Source organism: Charadrius vociferus, unplaced genomic scaffold (genome assembly GCF_000708025.1).
Source record: "Charadrius vociferus isolate BGI_N301 unplaced genomic scaffold, ASM70802v2 scaffold147, whole genome shotgun sequence".
Classification (NCBI taxonomy): domain Eukaryota; kingdom Metazoa; phylum Chordata; class Aves; order Charadriiformes; family Charadriidae; genus Charadrius; species Charadrius vociferus.
The window spans coordinates 8,604,094-8,625,264 of record NW_009649570.1 but is presented as its reverse complement, the minus strand read 5'-3'; the positions used below and the strand labels follow the sequence as shown (position 1 = coordinate 8,625,264).

Below are 21,171 nucleotides of genomic sequence, written 5' to 3'. Positions count from 1 at the left end.
AATTAGTCTTAAATTCTATGTATTTTCTTTCCTTTGCCTAGATATTGTGACCTGCTTGGCAATAGACTACTGTGGAATTCATTTAATTTCAGGCTCCAGAGATACTACCTGTATGATATGGCAAATAGTTCAGTAAGTAGGTTATGTAAGCATACTCTGAGAAGCAGTTTCTGAATGCTTTTTTGTGCTTCTCTGTTTCGATATGATGGTTATTGATTTCCTTTCTTTCAGGTTTGCAGGGAAGGTAGTCCACTAAAATTGATTAGCTTAGTAATTTTGTTACTGCTGTTGTCTTCTATGTTTGAAATACTCACTATACACCTTAGTTACTATATAGCTGAAGTACATTGTTTTAGAGGCGCTCTTAAAGATTTCATAGATATTTTCAGGATAGGCAAATGTTATCCCCCATTGTACAGAGGGGAGAATGGAAGAGTGACACTACTTAGTACTACCAGAATTAGTCAAAACAATGCTTATATTTCTAAGCTGCTGTTGACTCCAGTACTTGCATTTTAGCGTTGCGTTTCCTCTGTGTGAAGTACTGATGACTCTACTAGGAGTTAGTAAAGATAACGCTAGTCTGTTACCTGGATTCATGATGGCGTTTTAGAATTCTTTGATATTGGTCCTGTGCTTTCACACTATGAAAGTGGTTGTGTGATGCATGTGTCTACTTACACTGAAAATGTGGGGTTATTTTCATTGTTATGCATTTAAAATGTTTGTCTCTGATTGCTGAGTTACAAGCGTACAAGTAGGATTAACTGCAGGCAGGAACTGTCATGTTGTGGACAGTACATTTGGTCAGGTCACCTTATTCCTAGAGTTGAACTGAAGTCAGCGCATTAAACCAGTACAGTGGTGCATAACTGCGTGTGCTTTTGTGGAAGTGGTCTTTATGGTGGGAGTATTTATAATTTTTTCCAAGAAGTACTTTGTATCAATGATACATGGTCAAAAAGGTGAGACCTTAGTGCTCACAACAGTATTCTTTTTGTCTCAAGTGAGGATAAAAGTTAGAAATTTTTTAGTTTATTTATCTTTTCAGTGCGAGTTAAAGAAGTCATCCTGTGGAGATTATCTTTGTTTAGAATTGCTTTTTCTTAAGATTTTTAATGTATTTTTTTATTTAATGGATATATTTTTGATGTTGTATGTATTGTAAATTCTTCTTGTGAGAGTTTTATCTTGGTCTTTACAAAGTGGCAGCAATGGACTGCATACTGTCACTTCCGTTCTACTTGTCTGCTCTGCATTGTCACCTTCTTTCTCAGCTCTGTATTTTGACACTTGTTCTGCATTACTGCGTGCTTCAGGCTTTCAGGGCTTGGTTGGCAGTCAAATTTCTATCACAGAAATGAGTCCACTGCAGAGCTATTTACCGTACCTTCTCTCTAAGCACAGGTCTTGCCTTAGAACTGATTTGAGACTAAGTCCATATATGCTGACAGAACACTCACTGGAACAAAAGTACTAAATAATTTGGATACCCTGCAGTCATGTAGGAAAATAGCTATTTTTAATGAGCATTATTGCAGGATTTCCTTTCCATATCGTACTACTGGTACTCATTGAGAAGGATTATTTCCTTAGAAAATGGAAGAGAGTTGCTGTAATTTTAAGCAAAATAGTTTTCAGATTCTTTAAGTTTGGCTGTGAAGATAGTGCTTAATTCCAGGGTAAACTGTAAGAACTGAGCAAGCCCAGATACACAGGTGAAGAAAAAATGAGTGGATGGATGGGTGAACAACTCCTGTTAGGGCTCACTGTGGTTCTTGCACAACTGGACATCTGAAGGGATAGAAACAAGTCAGCTAAGTAACTCTGTCTTTCGCATTCACGTAGTAACTGTATGTTCATTCCTTCTTGTGATTTCAGTAAATAGGGCTGCTGAGATAATAGGCAATAAATTGAAATTGGAATGGGTGAGTTATGCCTTTGGTTTTGGCCTATGTCAAATATACATATCACACAACTGATACTGAAAATACCAGAAATTTATTTTTTGTTTGTCCTTCAGCTGCAAGAGAATGTGTCATTGCACTTTTTGTTACTCTCAGGGAGGAGTGCCTGTAGGCCTGGCACCTAAGCCATTACAGATCCTTTATGGGCATACTGATGAAGTTTCGAGTGTTGGCATCAGCACTGAGCTGGATATGGCAGTGTCAGGATCCAGGGTAAGCACCCTCATATTTTTCCTTTCTTTGCCTCTTCTCCACTCAAACCATAGAGCGTATTTGAAGTTGGTTAAGAATAATATAACAAATGTGACTGTTTAATGATTTTTTTTTTTCTTCAGCCTTGCGCATCACGAAGATTTGTGCCATCTCCCTTGCTGCCTGCTTAAATCAGGCTGTCTCAAACTGCTCTGCACAGCATAGGCCTCAGCTACCATGTTCTGTTATTCTGCACAGATGAGCTTTAATGTGTGTGGACTTATTTGGAAATCTTAAGCTTTTCATGAAAACAATTCTGTGACAGTTTCTTCCCTGCTGCCTTAACCCTGAAGGTCGTGTGCAGCTTACCTGTGCACTACTTTACTGTACTACACTGGCAGGTTTCTGAACTCTGACTCTGCACTCATAAATGTGACCTGTGAAATGGCTGATTTGCTGCCTATCGTTCCGCTCTTGCCCTGTTTGCATTTGTTTTTTCTTATGCCTATAGTACATGGCCTTGAGGGGAAGGCTTCTTTGTGTAGAGTTCCTAATGCTCAGGAGTCTTCATCTCCAGTTAAGGATTTAAGTGCTTTCAAAATACTCCCTCTGTATTTAAATAGTCTTTCTGTGTGTTGCAGTAACTTACCTGCTGAGTAACAACTTACCTAAATTTGGTTGCTGCAGGATGGGACTGTAATTGTCCGCACTATTCGGAAAGGTCAGTACGTGAGGACTTTGCGACCACCTTGTGAGAGTTCTCTCCTGCTGACTGTTCCCAATCTGGCCGTGTCCTGGGAAGGCCATATAGTTGTCCACACCAGCGTAGAAGGAAAGACTACTCTTAAGGTACTTAAGTTCATGGGATACCTCTGTTTCTTTTGCTAAAATCTTTAATCATAAATGTACCTAGCTCTGTCCTTATTTCCTATGAGATTTTTTGAGCATGCTGTGTCTGTTTCCTTATTATTTTATTTTGCTAGCTGATTTGATTGAAATTTGATTAAAAGATAAATCACAGACATACTGTGCTTCTGTAAGTTTCATGAAAATCTCCAAACACCTGCAAGCACATGCCCGAGCATGTGCTAATGAATCTTCCTGGGAGAGCTGCTTTGAAATGGAAAACTAGAGTAAACAAGTTCCACTGTGCACAGGACCAGAGGCTTATAAGGGGAGAGCAGTAAGTTCTGGGTGCAAGATGCCCCGTGACTACACTGATGTTTCTTAGCTTTGGATCGGAGAGATAGCTATAAGATTCACAGGGTAACTTACTCTGTTTATTGAGTAGCTGTGTAGTTGCTTCAGTAACGGTAGAACTGTTATGATTTCCATGAGCACGGGAAGTTTCTTGGAACACAAATTTATTGGATGTAGGCATGCTAGCTGCATTGGGAAGATGGGGACAGAAGAGACCAAGGTATTGTCAGGCTGGAAGAACTTAAGATGGTTGTGTTAGCTGCATCTTTGATCTGTCAAGAATTCATTGCCTTGTCCAGAAGATGCTTCTAGATCTAGCTCTGTGGAATGATACCTATTTCCTTCTGCTTTTCAATGTAGGGTGGGGAGGAGGGAGGGTGACAGCAGGGCTGAAGATAAGAGTGCGCTCTTCCTTTCTTCTTGCTTAACAAAAATCCTTATAAAATAGGGTCCTGTCTATTAAATCCATTGATGTTTCTAGAAAATTTGGAATTGATTAGATGGATAGGTAAGACGTTACCGTGTTACGTCAAGAGGTAACAACGAATAACTTAAAAAATTTCCATATAGGACCTGGTATGCATACACATTGCAGGTAGGCTCAGTAGTCTTGTATCATTCAACTAAGAAACTTGTCAGCAATATTATCTGTGGGTTATTGCCCAAGTTAGGTCCTGTTAGTGAGTTAAAGATACAAATAATACACTCTTAATCCAGTCAGTACTCTGTGACAGTTCTATTTTTGATCTATTCAGGATAAGAATGCATTACATCTCTATTCTGTCAATGGAAAATATCTGGGTTCTGAGACTCTGAAGGAGGAAGTGTCAGATATGTGTGTGACTGGAGAGTATATTGTGATGGGCAGCTTACAGGGATTTCTTTCCATACGGGATCTCTACAGGTAATGTACCACCATCAGTTTATTTATTGAGATGCAAATATGACGGCTTATTGAGAAATGGCTGTGTAACATGGACTTTGCTTGATGCTGGAGGTGGTAGCACTTTTTTCTGTGTTCCTGAAAAAACTCTTTCAAGGGGGAACTAAGATAGGGAGAAAAGAAAAATAAGAGGTGTACTGCCCCCTTTATTCCCAGGCATTTATCCCAGTTATACACCTAGAAGTGACAGAATTTAGGAAGAGTTGTGTCTGACATCTGGTAGCTGTGATTGTCCCCATGTCTGACTAGTCACTGGGAGATCAGCAACTGCAGGATCAAGCCTCATGCAGTTCTGCACCGTTTTAAACTCCACTTACTGCTATGCTCTGTAGAGCTCCTTTGCTCCTCAGAATAGGAGTGATCTTTGTCACTTGGGCAGTTGTGGGACTAATGTTACTGTTCTTTAGTGAAAATGTCTTAATTTACTGACTTACCCATCCGTGCCTTTTCATGTTATTGGAGCTCTATTCTGGGGTAGATGGTTCCTTAGGAGTTTACAATAATTGAAATTGCAAACTGGATCTTTGAGAAGCTATGTTTTACAGTGCATCCTGTGGATGGCAATTTCAACTGCAGTGTGATTCTTTGGAGTATGTGCAAACAAATACGTGATGTGCTTTCTCTATGTGGTTTTTGTTCATTTCAGCCTGAGTCTGAGCATCTCCCCCTTAGCCATGAGACTGCCAATTCATTGCATTTCTGTCACCAAAGAGTACAGCCACATCCTTGTTGGCTTGGAGGACGGCAAGTTGATTATCGTTGGTGTTGGCAAGCCAGCAGAGGTAAAACCTACCATCAAGAACTTTTTCTACCGAACAGTGGGAAGTTCACTTATTTCTGCTTTCCAGTTGAGCAAGAGGTCTCCTCTGTGGCAGGGTAAATTTAAGAGCAAGTTTCAGTTTTCAGTGGGAAAGAAATAACTTTTGAGACTGCTCTACTGAAATTTCTCATTAAGAATCAAAGGTATATAGGGATCGCAGATGGGAAGCTCAGCTGGACTAACTTCCAGACTTTCACTCACATCTGAATAAGCAAATTCATAGTAGCTAACCTTTTCTGAACATGATAGTGTTGTCAGCCACTTCTTGATGAAATAATTTTCCAGAAGAAAATTGGAAACAAAAGAGAGCAAGCGACTTTCTTGATTTTTATTTTTTTTTTAATTTATTTTTATGGTTTCTGTCCGATGTCTTTTAATATGCATTGACTGACATTGGGGAAAAAAAAAAATGGCTTCTTTATGTTAAGAGTCTAATTGCAATGCACAAAGAAGAATCACTTGTGTAGGTTCCCAATATGCTCTGTGCTCCATATGGTGAATATAAACTTGTTGGTACTGCATATGCAATATCAAATACAGAGCATCCATCTGTCAAATAGCTATGCCCAATTTTTCTTGTGCAAAACATAGATTTTGCTTTAAGTACTTCTTGTCATGACTTTCAAAGTACTTGCGTTAGCTTAAACCTCCTTCTCTTCATAACCCAATCTCTGTTGTGCTGCAGTGTATTTATTTGAAAATGTGATATCACTATTGCATGACCTTTAGTACATGCCAGAAAAGTGTGTCTTAATTTAATTTTATATTTTAATTGTGAAAACAGAGCGACTTTATTTGCCGGTATTTTAAAATGTTTTAGCTAGGAGATACATAGTTTAATATTTGAAAAAGGCTTCACACAATGGTAGTCTGATTTTGCTTGCAGCAATGGGAAAGGGAAGTTTCCCTGGCTTCCAGTTGGACAGCTTTTTCCTACCGTAGAATTAACAAAGAGCTGCTTATGATGTGGTTAAACATATGTTTGTAACAGCAGTTTTAAAGTTCCTGTCATTTCTAAACTTCCTATTCCATAGAAAAGATCTTTTGTAGACTGAAATTTATGTATCTCGTTAGACTAAAGGCTTCTTGTTTTCTTTTTTTTCAGTTCTTAATCACATCTATTTTTCTAACTATGGAGAAAGTGTTGTTTCAAAGACTGGGTTCCTTTTAAGAACGTAGAGGCTTTCCAATGACCTTGCCCCCCCCAGGATTTTCTGTTTATAATTCAGATGATCTGCAAGCTCTTAATATCAATGTAAATAGATTTTTTTTTAAAAAAAGACACAAAGATATAAAGAATAACATTATGTCCCAGATTTTCTAGTTTTCTATAATGGCAATATATTTGAAAAGCCTGTATATGTGGGGTATTTATTTGTTGATTGATTTATTTGTAGTTTGGAAGGAATACATTAATTACTAGAATTTTATCCTTCTACAGAATGTAGTGTTGTAGTTCTGGCTTTTGGTGGTGATACTGATCCTTAGGATAAAGGGAGAGACCGACCTTTATTGTGCATGAAGTGAAATGCTGCTTGGTATTAAGATTGGCCTTTAGTGTTTCTGCATTGACAGTATCAAGTAAAGTATAATAAATGGGGGTTTTATTTTTAACAATTACTTAGTTGTTTGGAATGTTGCAGAAGTCTGGGGGATTATCACTTGTTAGTATTAATCCTTGTCAGCTCTGTGCCTTTTCTAGAACACAGTTCATAAGCATGCTTGATTTGTAGTACTAACTGCTGAGAACTGTTCCGAAACCTGAGGCAAGCATCTTCTTTAATAAACTTCAAGGAATTTCATTAGTTTATGAAATCAGCTGCCAGGCTGATCGCTATTGGCCAATCATAAGCCCTCTACTTAAGGAGTAAATTAAAAGTTTCTTACAAATTGTTGTCAGATTGCAGACCTACCAGATGCTGGATTTAATATAGCCTCTGGATGCTTGTTATCTGTCTTTACTTATGGAATATTCAGTATGAATTGTTTCTGGTTTAAATTTTACTCTGAGCACTTCACCCAGAATCTTTGGAAGACTGTATAAATTTGACACCAGGAGATAACCTTTCTCTCTTTCCTTCATTCTGCCATCACTGCCCTGCATTTTGGTTATCTTTTCCTTTTCACTTCTAGCAATTTCTGTTTGCAATCTCTAAAATAAAATGTTCTTTCTTCTAATTTGGTTCATTTTTGCTTGACATTCACCTCCTTTTTCCTTCCTATCAAAATAGCAATCTAAACGCTGTTTCTAAGCTGTTTGAAGTAGGTTAAGTATTAAGTATGCATTACTTGGCAAGATCCCTTTAACTGTTCAAAATCAGAGAAGACTGTGATTAGTGTTTTGTCTGTTGGTTTTTGTCAGTCCCAAGAATCATCCCTAAGTGTAACTTTTGGTTTGTTTTCAAATAATTTTTGTTGGTGTAGTTTTCTTTATGCAGTACATTGTAATGTCTGCATTTCACCAGAATCAGTGTCTGAATTCCTTTTTAATTTATCCACCTTATCCCTTCCCCCTCCTTTTGTTTCTCTGAATTACTTTTAAACAGATGCGCTCAGGTCAGCTTTCCCGAAAGCTGTGGGGATCAAGCAAACGGCTCAGCCAGATTTCATCAGGAGAGACTGAATATAACACTCAAGATTCCAAGTGATTGCTGCTTCTACGGTCTCTCATGGATTCCAGAAACATGTTTAATCTTTTGGTCACTTTAAATGTATATCTCAGCTTTCAGGGGCTTGATTCTTAAGTCAGTTGAAGATGAACCTATGGTAGAGGTATAGTAATAAGCATATGTACTCATGCAAGTTGGCTTGCTTGCATATTTTTCCTTAACTGTGTTGACTTGGTCACAGAATCCCTCTCTAAATAGCTGCTAAACCTGTTTCAGACAAAAAAGAAAAAAAAAAACACCACTGAACAAAAAAACCCCAAACCTCCAAACCCAAAATTGCTAGTTGAATTTAAGATAAGTAGCATTTGATTTAAAGCTGAATAGGGCCAGATGCTCCTTGATCACAAAGAAGATATCTGGCTTTGCTTTGACAGCTTTGTAATTCCCCAGCAGTAAATTAAAATTCTGGCAGTTGCAGTGGTCACATTCCAAATTGGGATAGCTGACAGTTATGGCCTTTTCAATATGTTTTTAGCCCAATGAACAATTTATTGTAATTTGTTCCTGGAAATGGCTATTGCTATCTTGTTTTGTGTAGTTCCAGTTTTAGGCTGTTCTGCAAGGAACACCTGTGTTGCACTACTTGATTATCAGAATTGTTTAAAGTACAGACATGAATAACTTCAAAGGAGGTGAAGGAGCTGAAGGAGGTAGGAAATACTTGCTGCTGAAAATTATTTATATTGTTAAGTAGACTAAGACACACACCAAGAAATCCCATAATATATTTAATATCTTGAAGAAACACAGAGGAAGAATCAGTATCTATATTGATCAGAGATCAATCTGCTTCATTAGTAAGGCAAAAAAAGGATAAATTTCCACTGCAAAATCATTTTAACAACATTGCAGTACAATTTGATTAAATAGCACCTGTTTGTTTCTTGGCTGGGTGTTCACCAAACCAGTTGTTAGCCGTATTTTTTTTTTTTCCGTAAAAACAGCAGGGAAACAGATAATGTATACATTTTCAAGATGTCTTTAAGACCTGGGAAAAGAAAATACCAGATCCTTACACGTGCTATATCCAACAAAATACTTATGGATTTTATGCTATATTTTGGAGAAGCCATTACTGAATTTTTTTGGTTTAGTGATACGGGATGATGATAGAAGTTTTTGTGTTTTCCTATCATTGTGACATTTTTATAATGTTAATGATTTAAATGATAAACCCCATTCTGTTGGAAAAGCCTGGTGCTGAGGGAAAAATATGAATTTTTGGATCGGCATGCGAAGGTATGTGTGCATGTGTATATATGTGTGTATGTTTGTGTATATATGTGTATATACATGTATGTATGTGTATTAAAATGAGAAAATACCATGGGGTAAGGAGAGTATAGATATAAGGCAGGGCTGTAAGTGGTTGTTGGCTAGTATGTTCCCTTTTTGGCTACCCCTTTCTTCCCTTTACCATCACTTTTCTTGTTATTTTTATTTATTTATGGAAATGAATGTGTGTTGAATCTCCTATAAATGTTATCAGATATTCCCTGTGGCCAGGGGGCTGTTGAACTACCTGAGGAACTCCATAATGTATAATCTCATTTCATTAACTTTTAGCACAATATTTATTAACTTTGTAGAAATAGTGATACCTCCTTACCCTGCAAAAGGATAATCTTTACAAGTTCTGTTAGTCTCATTAAAACTATTTTCTCCCCCTCAATTTCTTTACTGGAAAACAAAAATATCCCTCTTAATGACTGATTAGTGTGCTGTGTAAAGAAAGTTGTGTTGCTTTTTCTTAACTTTTGTAAATGAAATAATAAATCAGACTAGTGAACAAGTGGGTCTATGCACAGTTGCAATATTCTAACTAATTACTGTGACAGACTGGATTGTCTGGAAAGTTAGGAGAAAATAATAATTTTCTCCTAAGAGAAAAGAAATTATTATTTTCTCCTAAGAGTTAGGAGAAAAGAAATTATTATTTTCTCCTAACTTTAACTCCTAACTTTAATAAGTTAATAAATAATTTTCTCCTAACTTTAACTCCTAACTAACTAAGAGAGCATTACATTTCCAAAAGTAGAGTGGTGTGGTTTCTTTTCGGACTCCATGTATGTGAAAAAACCACATCCCATATTTTCAAATAAACTATAGAGAAAAGGAAAACACTATTTTTAATCAATTACCTATCCAGTAAGAATACTAAGGATACTCTGAAAGTATTAAGTGTGTATATGAGAATGTGAAGTATGTTTGTCCATTATGATTTCATGAAGAAAGGATTTCAGGGGAGCTTTTTTGAGAGTAGGTTAGAAGAATTTCAGCTCAGAATGTGAGATTTCTGTATTATAGGAAGTTGAAAAAAAACTCATTTGGGGCATTGAGTTGATGGGTTTTATAAGTATGCTTGTATGTTCTGTTTAAATGCGTATATGAGGTTAAGTGTTTACTTGCAGGGGAAGGGGACAGGAAATTGTGATGTTTTGGGCTAGCAGAATCAAGTGGAAAAATTGAGGGTACAGGTCTTTTTGTAGTGTTTGGAGAGAGCATAGTGGGTTTTTGTCACTTGCACAGAGGGGTTTGCATAAGGGTTTGAAAATGTCCTACTGTGGGTTAGGTTTATACAACAGTTGAATTAATTTTTTTAGTAGTTTAATATTAAAGAATACTGAATACACTGTGTCAGTTTAAGTAAAAATATAACGTAGTTGCAATAATTGGGGAAGTTTACGGTGAAGAGCTTTGACATTTGAATACCATCATTTCAGCGCATCACAAGCATTAGGTGATCTTCACAAATATCTGGGACAGTTTGAAACGTGGACAGTTCTTGGGCTCTCAAACTTGGGGCTAGTTTGTGCTCCACACAAAGCAGCAGCAGAATGAGGAGGGAAACAGGTGAGCTCTGAGCTGCTTCATGCTCTACGCAGAATGGCAACATCCGTTGCCTTTTGATCTTTTATCTGGTCCTTGAGGATGGGAGGCATACACCATCACGCGCTCAGTGGTCTTGCCAGAGGCCCTCTGGAAAGACCCCCCCATAGGTTTGAAGGTCTGCACTTTGCCTTTATCTAAAACCAGCTTTAAATAAAAGATACAGGTGATAAGTGTGAGCATTAGCTGGTATGTTGTTTCTTTTAGTTTTAACTTATTTGTATAAGTCCTGTTTAAAAGTAGACAATATTTTTTCTGATCAGCTGTTTAGGTTGGTTGAATTGCAGTCTGTTATGCAGTGCACTGTGAATCAGTGAACTGACTTTCATAATTCTTTGATTTCCTCAAGTCAATAAAGTTTAGGATCACATCTTTTTTTCATAAAAATAATAAGATTCTCCTTTGGTTTTGAACTATGATTTATTTAAGTGTAAAAAGTAAAGCTGTGAGATGAGAGAATTCTGATTAAGAATTCAGAATAAACAAGTCTTAAGTGACAGTTGTTTCATAACACTACATTTGTCAAGATCTACTTGATATCTTCTTACATTTAATTTTTGGAACAACCCTAATGATATTTATTGAAGTTTATGATATGCTGACCTTTGAAGCTGAGTAAGTAAGTAGGAGTGTAAATATATATATCTAAAAGAAACTGAGAACTGACTCTCTTTTCATACCTGTATATAAATGAGATCAAGCAGTTAGCAGTATTGAATAACTTCTTCCTAGCAGTTTGCATACCAAAGGATGATATTTAGAAGATGCCTCTCCTTTATTTCAAGTAAAATGTTTGTTAAAATTTCTCTTTATCATTTCACTTATAATTCTTGATAGTATTTTTAGTTGTCTTATCTATAGTGAAGAATCTCATCTAGTCTGTGCAGTTTTTGTACTGTACGAGCATTCAGAAAGTGAAATGTTTGCTGTTCAAGTTAGCACCTGAACGCAAATTATTCTATATCCTCGCTCATAAGATATCTAGAAGCCACATCTTCTATCATCCATGTACCTTACCAACACCAGCACAATATAATAATCCCAATCTTAAACTAGCCACTTCTCCTGATGGTTAATACATGTTGTGGAAATTAGGTTTTAGGAAGCCTGTTTGATTTAAAAAGGAAAACAAACAAACAAACAACACAGTAACACACACATATTACAATGGTTTTGCTAATTTGCAACCTTGATATAAACAGGCTTTTTTTCCCCCGTTATACCTTAGATCATTAATATTATCACAGAACAGGTTTATCAAAAATCTTCACAGGCTTTAAATAGACTCGTCATTTGGCTATTTCCTGAGCATCTTCTTTAAAGTTCTGTTTCTGCATCCTTTAAATAAAGTGCAAAGAACTAAGTTTCTGCACTGTAGAATTTTTGTATGAGACTGATAACAGTCCTACATCAGTCTGCTTTAAGATAGTCCTGCAGCAATGATAAATTTATTTTTATTTGTAATGCACGATAATTAGGTAGGCCTTTTAACTCGTCTTTGTCAATGGGAACTGTATACATCACTTCCCTAGACAATGTCTCCCTCATTCCTGGTTCTTCTGCAAGTCTTTCCCAATCTCAATTAACAAAATCATTAGAAAATATATGTAAAGCAACCAAATGCTTCACAAAGCTTTTACTCTGTATGTGTATTTAGTTGAAAATGTATCTATATACAGATCATGGTACGGTAGGGAGCCTTAGAGCTAGGGAGAGGAGTAGAGGAGGTATCAGCCTCCTTCTGCTACTACATTGAGAGTGTGTAAACACTTGCTCTGTATTGTCACCTGAAGGTATTCTTCTCATCCACTCTTAAAGGCACCTTGCTACATACTTAGATGCTGAGGCTAGATGCTGTGAATATTTTTTTTTTCCTCTCAAAAGAATTTAAAAAAAAAAAAAAGCACATCTACATGCATATCCTGATGTGAACCTAAGGCCTGATCTGATAAATACTGCTAGATGAAAGCACTACATCGGGCTATATTAATTGGGTGGACATTCAAGCATGTGCTTTCTAGAATGGGCTTTTCATACTTTTTGGTTTAAAAGCTATGTCAGGTTCAGCTGTGAACATAACACTTGTTAGTAGTCTCCTTTTTGGGAGAGTAATAGTTTCTGTATAGTCATACGCACATAGGTTTATTGTATACCAATGTTAGACTCAGCTGAAGTGTTTGGAAGATGTCTTTCCTTCCATCCCAAGGAGCCAAATTCTCCTTATTATTACTAATTGCCCTTGTTAGCACATACATTTAAAGGAAGCAAGGGTTTTCTGAAAAGCTACTGCAGTTAAAAAAAAAAAAAGGTAAAATACTGTTCTCCCCTTCTTCATATTATAGTCATCAGATGCCTGAATGCAGAAATGCCTCTGAGTGGCAGCATAGCATGCTCTGCACAGTTTGAGTCGAGTGCTGTTCATTTTACTGCAGTCTTGAACACCCCATACGTGAGGAACTGCTAGTAGTGTTTAATCAAAGGTACGCTTTGTTCAGTTTTAATTCACCTAATTGCTGTGCATCTGTGGAAGAAAACTGGTGCGTCTTTCTTTTAGTTACCATTTACCCAAGTAGCCCAGATAAAATAGGTGTTTCACTTCTTTTCTTCAGGAGAGAGTTCTTTCAGTTGTGTGTTCTTTCTATTTTCGTCTACTGGACTCGGGAAATTTGGCAGAGCTTAGGTCTGTGATTATACTCAGCACAGACACAATTTCATAACGTCTTCTGTCCCAGAAGCACGATTGTCAGTATAGATCATGGTTTAAAGCTGCTAAGGTGTTTTGAGATTGAAATATAAAACATCCAGCCATATATATCATAGATCTAACTGAACTTAGAGGCCACTTGTTTATTTGGCTTCCTATCTAGTCAGTATTTTCCTCTTGAGGGAGCCATATTTTTTGCCTTGAAGTAACTTTTTAAAAGAAACTTAGTCTTGCACCTGACAGTACTGCTTTAGTCATATGTAGCTGTGAGCTCTTGCTTAAAGAAAGCCATGAGGGGGAAAAAAAAATTCAAGGAAAACTTGCGATACATGTTCTGATGCAACCCTTCACTATGCAGGAGCAGCTTAATGTAAGATTAGAGAAATGCTGCTTGTAAGACTTACCTCCCTTTGGTCAGATGGAAGCTGTGATGCCACTCAGTTTGCTTGATGAATTTTTAGTAAAGCTAAGGAGGGGAGTGGAAACAAAGGCCTTACAACAACAGTTAATCATATCTTCTGATAATTCTCACAGATTGTGCAATTATGTGATTACAAATGGATTTTTAAATGCCAAAAAATGCCTTTTTTAAGAGTTACATGTTAGGTCTGAGGAGTGTTGGAAATACCTACTTTCAAAAATGAGCCTTCAGGCACTGTAATGAACTTGCTGTCAGTCTTCTGTGCAATATCTTTTTCCCTTCTGGGTGCTTTAAGAGTATACTGTATGTCTTATTTTGTTTTGATCAGTATGTTTTAAGAGTGTGTATATTGGCTAATGATGGATTTTTTTCTGTACAGCATGGTGGAAGATGTTTTAAAATTTTGCACTTTTCTAGGATTTGCAAGTTTGTAACCTGACAATTTTTAACATGCACACTTTTGTACATAATTAGCATTGTATATATTTAACATGACTCTGAAGCAAATAAAAGTAATTGAATGCATAACTTCTCCCTTTATTACTAGCGCAAAAACAAAACTGATAATGTGGGAGTACATTAAATGAACAATTCTTTCATTTAGCAGGTAAAGCCTAAGCAGCAGGAACAGCTGATTCAGTGTCCTGTCTTAATTGTGTTAAAGTAACTTTTTTTGGTGGTTAAGGAATCAAAGTGGATACAAAGGCCCTTTCAGGCTAAGTATAGCTATGATTACTCAAGTATTGCAATAAAAATTGTCTTTTTGCTGGGAAGCAGAGATGTCTGAGACATGAATTAGGGTTGGAAAAAGAGCCCACTAATGCATATTTATCTTTATTTATAAAGCTAAGGTTCTCCACCCACCCTGGGACTAGAAGCATCTCTTTCCTTCCTCCTCATTGTCTTTCCATATAGTGACTCTTGCTGCAGAATATGCAAGGCTACAGATTCTGGAGATTACTGTCAATCAGGAGGAAACTGAAGTCTGTTCCAGGCTCATGTTCAGTTGGTTTCTTACCCCTGTAAACAAGACAAACCATGCTGTGAGCTTTAACAGGAGCTAGGACTACTGTGCTTCCATCTGTTACTAGGGATACAACAAGGCATCCTTATTCATAACAAGCATTCATAACAATTCCCTTCCTTGCCTGCATCATGGGACATGCATATTAGATTTCTTAGTAATGTTTGTATTACTAAAGACATGAGTTCCCTTGTTCTAGAGTTCAACAGATCAGGGCTAAACTGGCATTCCCGGGCCTTCAATAACAGAGCTGACTCTTGGGGCTCTTTCTGTGAAGGGTAACCATAGTTCAGAAACATGAGCATCGATGGATGTAGTAATGCCATAGCACTTACTGGGTAAGTTAGACATCCTTTAGAGTGCTGTCATACTGCCTGCTCCTTTGCAGCATAAAGCAACACTCATGTTTTCCCCAAAGAGAAATGGAAGCAAGGGATTAAGTAACTTCTGCTGTGGGGGACAGGCAGTGTGTGCCAGGAGTCTAATAGAAGTGTCTCTTCCTTTCTGTCTGAAGGAGGATACCCATTCAAATTCAAATGAAGCCTTTACCTCAAAAACAGACGTGCTCCTGTCACTCCTTGCAAGGTGGCTTTGTCTCCTTCCACTAGCAGCATCGCACCTTCCCGCAAGCCCTAATATAGGTGGAAACATTTAACATTATTTTCAAGCTATTTGAAAGGCTAGAATGCTTGTGACAAGCAGGCCAGTCCTAGTGCAGCTTGCCATGACTCCAAACAAGACTTTCTCGCTCACCTATTTCTAGCAAAGATGCCAAGACAAAATTAGGTGAATTATCTTGTTTTAGAAGCTGTTTTTTCTTGGATTTCTTTTTTTTTTTTCTCCTTTTAAAGAAGGAGAAAACATTAAACAGAAAATTAAAATGTGGGTTTTTTTCCCAATTACTTCTGCTGCCACCATTCTTAGATCCAGTTTGAGCCAAGCAACAGCCAGCTGGGTTTGTTAAAGCACAGACTTTATACTCCAGGCTCAAGCACAGGAACAGGAAACTCAGAGATCCCACTTCCCCAGACAGACATACTGTAATTACAAACATACTACTGAATGAGCAAATTCAGAAACCTACAGAGATTAAAACAAAATGTAAAGTTAAAATATCTGCAAAAAGATTAAGGGGGAGGTGTCTTAACTTCCTGCACACCACCCGAAACATACAATATATGACTGGTGGCCAGTGACTGGAAAGATCAGAGCTGTCTAAAATATAGTGTTTGGCAAGAGGACTCCAGGCATCTAATACGCAGAATGCATTTCATTTGTTCTAACTCATTTTCTGCAAGTCAGCAAAATCCAAAGTTGAAGCTCTTAGCAAGAATATAATCAGCCTTCCATGCCATAGTTCAGTAAGACTTCTCAGGCAGGGGAACCCACGTGGAAAGCTAGCGAGAATGCATTTCAAATGTTGACCATGGTACAGCCATGAGCTTCCTGACTGGGAACTACTACTCACCAGAACTGGAGGGGTGTTTGGTTCTTCATGATATTGACGAATTCTTTCCTCTCTTGTCTCCTGCAATAATGAGTGTAGATTTAGCTGTCCAGGCAGTAAAATAGGACTTGGAGCTATCCAAGGAGCATGATACTGAGCAATTTCATAACATTAAACAAAGCAGGCACTTCCTCTCAAACAGAATGTTTTCATTAGACTAATGTATTGAAGGAAGTGGCAGGATTGACTTTAACAGATACGTGTTTTACCCTTCATCACTAGCAGCAATTGCTGTAGGTTGATCAAAAAGAACTTGCATGATCCCAACCCTGAAAAGCCTTAAAACTTCTGCTCAGATCATCCATATTTATTTTTTTTTAATGCTATCTCTGTGTGCTCATCCTCAGAACAAGAGCACTGAGGAAGGTGGTGGAAGCAAATGCCTGAGATGCCACCTTCGTGAAAGAGGGTAGTGAACCATGGATTTCCATTTGTTAAATATCTGCTTGTTTGTCCTCAAGTAGGTATTACACTGAAGAATTTCCTTCTGTGAACAGCCCTGCCATGTTTCCTGAGGGCTTGCTGCTGAACTGAGCAACAGTAGTTAAAGAAATCAAACCAGAAGGATTTGTTGGTAAGGAAACACAGGAACACAGCAGGGACTTGGTACAGCACAGAGCTTCTAGCCTCCTCTTGGAGAAACAGCAAAAATTATTTATAGGGAGAAGACTGCCTGCTTATCTAGTGACAAGCTGATTAAATGAGTACCTACAACTTCATCTAAATTCTAGAAGCATGTCCTGATCCTCCATCTCTTCAGTGCTCCCTAATTCTTAAAACTTCCTCTAACAACGAAGAAATCTTGATTACAAGGTGTAAAGTATTTGATTTGTTAAAAGGTGCACCACAGAAACTGCTCCCTTGAGGAATTAGCTCCTGACAGGGTATTCAAAAATCAGCTCCTCCCTACAGTGGAGATGTCGGTCTTTGTGCTCGATGGTTAAAATGTTTTTCTTTTAGCTATACTAGTACATGTGCTTGCTGAGTACTGGACATGACAGGGTGTGCTCTCTGCAGGGACGCTACTGCCTAGGTATTTTCTTACACAACAAGTTTGCATGCAATCTCAAGATCTCCCTGTTCTGATGGTTCCTTCAGACCTCTAGATATTTAAGCCTCTTAATGTATGTTTAAGTTAGGTCTTCTCAAGCAGCAAGCAAGACAGACTATGGCAGGACCTTCCAGAAACACAGCGCATCGCATCTTAACATTTCAAGTTTCTCTCACTCTTCCCCCTCCTCCCATTTTCATGCCAGGTATGAAGCAACAGTATTTCAGACATCGCACAGCTTCTGTTTGTGAAAAACACGTTGTTCCACCTCAGTAATACTGTTGCCAACTCCTCTTCCCACTCAAAGAAAAGCTTTAGGAGGGAGTAAAATGTTAGAGCCTCGCTGGCATTTCCAACTGCTCTAGGGAGCAGCTGTTAGACATTCTATAGCTGTGTAAGGCCTCGCAAATGCACACTACAGTTACGCCTCTGCACCCTGGTTACTGTGTTAGCTCTGGCATACTGTACTTACACCCATGTGAGTGCTTTTAACATCTGGGTCCAGGTAGTGGGGGTTAATATTAAAAGGAACTAAACCTAGGGCCTGCAGGGAAGGTGGATAAACAATTGGCATGTCATTGGTAGTATTGATGCTGATGGTAGCAACGTTAGTTCCTGCGCTGGATCCCATGTAAGGAATCCCATCCTGAAAGACAAAAGCAATGATTAGTATGCAGTGTCACAACTAGGAACTGCATTTTACAGCATCTTCTGTCAATCTCAGAGACTCAGCAACCAGATCAGACTTAGTCCTTCTAGCTCATCTCACTGCTAACTTTACAGGTGAAAAGCAGAAGAATAAGAATTCAGGTCCTGAGGTGGGCAATAGTTTGTGTATGTCATGGTTGCCAGAGAACTAACTGTTGAATATCCTGTAGTCACAACTCTGTGACCCCATCACAAGAGAGAACTGGTAGGGTTATCAGTGCCTATATTGGACTTCACTATTAGGAGAAGAGAGACTTCTCTACATTGCAGTTGCAGGAAATATCTGAACTAGCTTTTAACTAGCTTCTGAAGAGAGTAGACCATCTGAAGCCAAGTACAATATTGCCACAGCATCAGCTTCCTAGGACTGTGACCAGCCAGTTTAGCGCTAGTTTAGGTATTACTACTGTGTACACAGTACTATGCTGTACATGGAAGGATTCTATACAAACGTGCAAGTATATGAATAATGCTGAACAATTTGTAAAAATAAGCTATCTTGAGGGAACTGGTGCTAATATAACCAAATAGCTATTTAGACTTCACTAGGACTCAAACATTTTCTGGCTTTTCTGCCCACAACAGGCATTGAATTTCTGTATATTAAGACAGCTAACCTTTCTTCTTGGCCGCTGGCCTTCTCAAACATACTGTGCTTGCATAAATCTGTCTGAAGTCATTTGCAGTTCCACATTGCTAGGGGAACACCTTGCTTCTGTTCTCCATGGATGGTGTATCTTTGCTCTGCCTTAGGAGATTCACCAGCCAGAATGGGGCTGCTGACCGGAGGGCTCAATGGCACTCATACCTCTCAATTCCAGGTCAAGGAGGTACCCAAGATAATTACATAATTTTCAACATCAACACAACATTGTCTAAAAGGCATATATGGATCCAACTCTGTTGTCAGTTTCTTAGCAGACAACCTGCAACTTGAACACATCTGTATCTATTAACAAGATACAAAGTGGACACCTCAAGCTGAAAAACAGGGTTTCTGGACATAGATTAAATCCTGCACTGCTCTTCGTTGATATTTTAAGTTGAGAGGCTTACTTCTAGGGTACGCAGCATTGTACATCCCAAGGTCTTCCAGTCCCACATCTGGGAAACTGCCCTAGAAAGACAGATCTCTGATCTTAGTCTTTTCAGACTTCAGTGATTAATGACCGCCTTATTTCGCCACAAATTTCTCTTCACCAGGTTGCATGAGATGGCTCAATATTTGAAGTATATTAAAAACAAAGATGTAGAATCAACTTGGATTTCTCTGAACAAAAGATTATGTGTGAGATCCTGCCATTCAGACTTTGCCTGAGTCCTGCAGTTTTTACCTCGAGAACTCTTTTCCTGATCTCCTGTATCAGGCTGTTGTCGTAGAGAGCTTTCAGGAGACGGAATGTGTTCCCACCTCCTGCAGAAAAAAGAGTCCAGGTTATTTAACATGCTTTCCCCATCAGTTTTAATTGAAGCCTTTACAAACTTAGGAGGCTTAATGATTTCTATGCTGTATTCAGGGTAGAATCCTATTTTGAACAGCAGAAAATCAGAAGCTTCAAAAGAATGCTCACTGGACAGGCCACAGGCTTATGCCCAGAGTCCTTCATGTAACACTGACGCTGGCTGTTTGACAGCAGACACTATTCTAATACCCAGAGGCATGGCATTAGGACTACACTTTGTTTGAGCACAGTAGCCCTGAATCTTCTTAGACTTGATATAGTGATGACACAGCTGTGACGATCATGTTTTCAACACTGAAGTCCTGTTCAAATTAATAATTTGAAACTTAGTGGAGATGAAGTTCTATTAAGAAATCTCTCCTACTTCCCTCCCCACCACTAAATTTAGGGTCTTACTGTTCCCAATTAAAGTACTGTTTTCTGTACTTTCTAGTAATTTTTCGTTGTCTCTATAGTACCAGCTCTGAGCAGGACTAATCCAGTGCCCTATATAAACCCTTATCAGGGACTATGAAGTAAAACTTACCGATAAATATTGCTTCAGATTTCCTTACAGCTTCCACTGGATCACAAGATTCATGAATGCTGTCCAGCCCATAACCTTAAATGAAAAAGTATTTACCTTTGCCACTTCAGCTTGGTGGAAGAATGTGGCGTGTTCAGCCCCTCCCTGCCCCCCCGACCCTGAGCCACATGTCTCACCAGACAACCAGGGAAATTTCAGAGAACTCCACAACATAGAGTCTATGTCCTACATTTATGCAGGGCTTCTGCATCCAGCTGTACCAAAGGAAAGGTCTGCTTTATGGATATATGTGCTCAGTGTCTAAGAGCGGAGCATTTCACTCAGCAGGTGCAGGCTGAGGCACAGAGCCCCGCTGAGCATTACCGGCTAACTAGAAAATAAGAGAAGGAGAAAGCTGTCAGTTTTCAGCTTGGCTGTGAGTTTGAATGGGATGTGCCATCACTGGTCTAGCATTACTAATGCCAATACCTGATCTGAGGTTTTTTGGATTTTTTGTTTTTTTTTGGTAATAGTTAAAATGTCTGGCTTTGACAGATTTGCCCTGCTGGGGTTCACTGAGTACAGGAAGTACATGGAGAGCCAGAAGAACATGGACATTTGATAGCAGCAATCTTTCTGCAAGACAAGGAGCAAAGTGTGCTGCCCAGGGAAGTGAGTACTGATTATTACTACAGTAACAGGTCCAAAGTTATCCTGAACGGTAATAGATACTAGGTGGGGGTGTTGCTGTAGGCTGCTCTGGGAAGGTCTTTCCTTGAAGCAAAGCTCAGTTGCTGTTCATCATGGAAATATCTGGCTGGCTGAAGTGCAGCATAGTGATGGTCTTCACTTAACACCAGTAGCTGCACAGCTTGAGCAGAAGTTTAAGATGTATGGGAAGCAACGTCCCCTCCGTGTGATTAAGGAAGACAAAAAGATGCCACTTAGTATTCAGGAACAAAAACTTCCTCCCTGAAGTGGTTAGAAGTGTTTGCAACGAGATTTCTTCCGGAGGCCTCTCAAAGCATCTCCCTCTCGGCTGAAGCTGGCAAACACCTCCCTGCTGCTCACCGCCACTTCACAGCGCGCGCCGCCAGAGCCCACCCAG

The 21,171-nt window shown here is 38.6% G+C and overlaps 2 protein-coding genes across 2 annotated transcripts in view; one reads left to right on the top strand and one right to left on the bottom strand.

Annotated features, from left to right (window-relative positions):
• Nucleotides 1–7,770, top strand: part of NBEAL1 (neurobeachin-like 1) — a 67,158-nt gene extending 59,388 nt beyond the window's left edge. The window contains 6 exon segments of the mRNA XM_009890256.1: nucleotides 42–136; nucleotides 2,064–2,180; nucleotides 2,847–3,008; nucleotides 4,115–4,263; nucleotides 4,949–5,084; nucleotides 7,669–7,770. Of these exon segments, the coding sequence (XP_009888558.1) occupies nucleotides 42–136; nucleotides 2,064–2,180; nucleotides 2,847–3,008; nucleotides 4,115–4,263; nucleotides 4,949–5,084; nucleotides 7,669–7,770 (761 nt within the window).
• Nucleotides 7,771–14,325: 6,555 nt separating this feature from the next.
• LOC104291058 (alpha-aspartyl dipeptidase-like) overlaps nucleotides 14,326–21,171 on the bottom strand; it is a 7,753-nt gene continuing 907 nt past the window's right edge. Inside the window, exons 2-7 of the mRNA XM_009890255.1 lie at nucleotides 20,085–20,159; nucleotides 19,430–19,509; nucleotides 17,860–18,033; nucleotides 16,298–16,357; nucleotides 15,379–15,461; nucleotides 14,326–14,825 (exon numbers count right to left, since the gene is read on the bottom strand). Coding sequence (XP_009888557.1) covers nucleotides 14,747–14,825; nucleotides 15,379–15,461; nucleotides 16,298–16,357; nucleotides 17,860–18,033; nucleotides 19,430–19,509; nucleotides 20,085–20,159 — 551 coding nt within the window. The 3' untranslated portion in view covers nucleotides 14,326–14,746. The remainder of the gene's footprint in view (nucleotides 14,826–15,378; nucleotides 15,462–16,297; nucleotides 16,358–17,859; nucleotides 18,034–19,429; nucleotides 19,510–20,084; nucleotides 20,160–21,171) is intronic.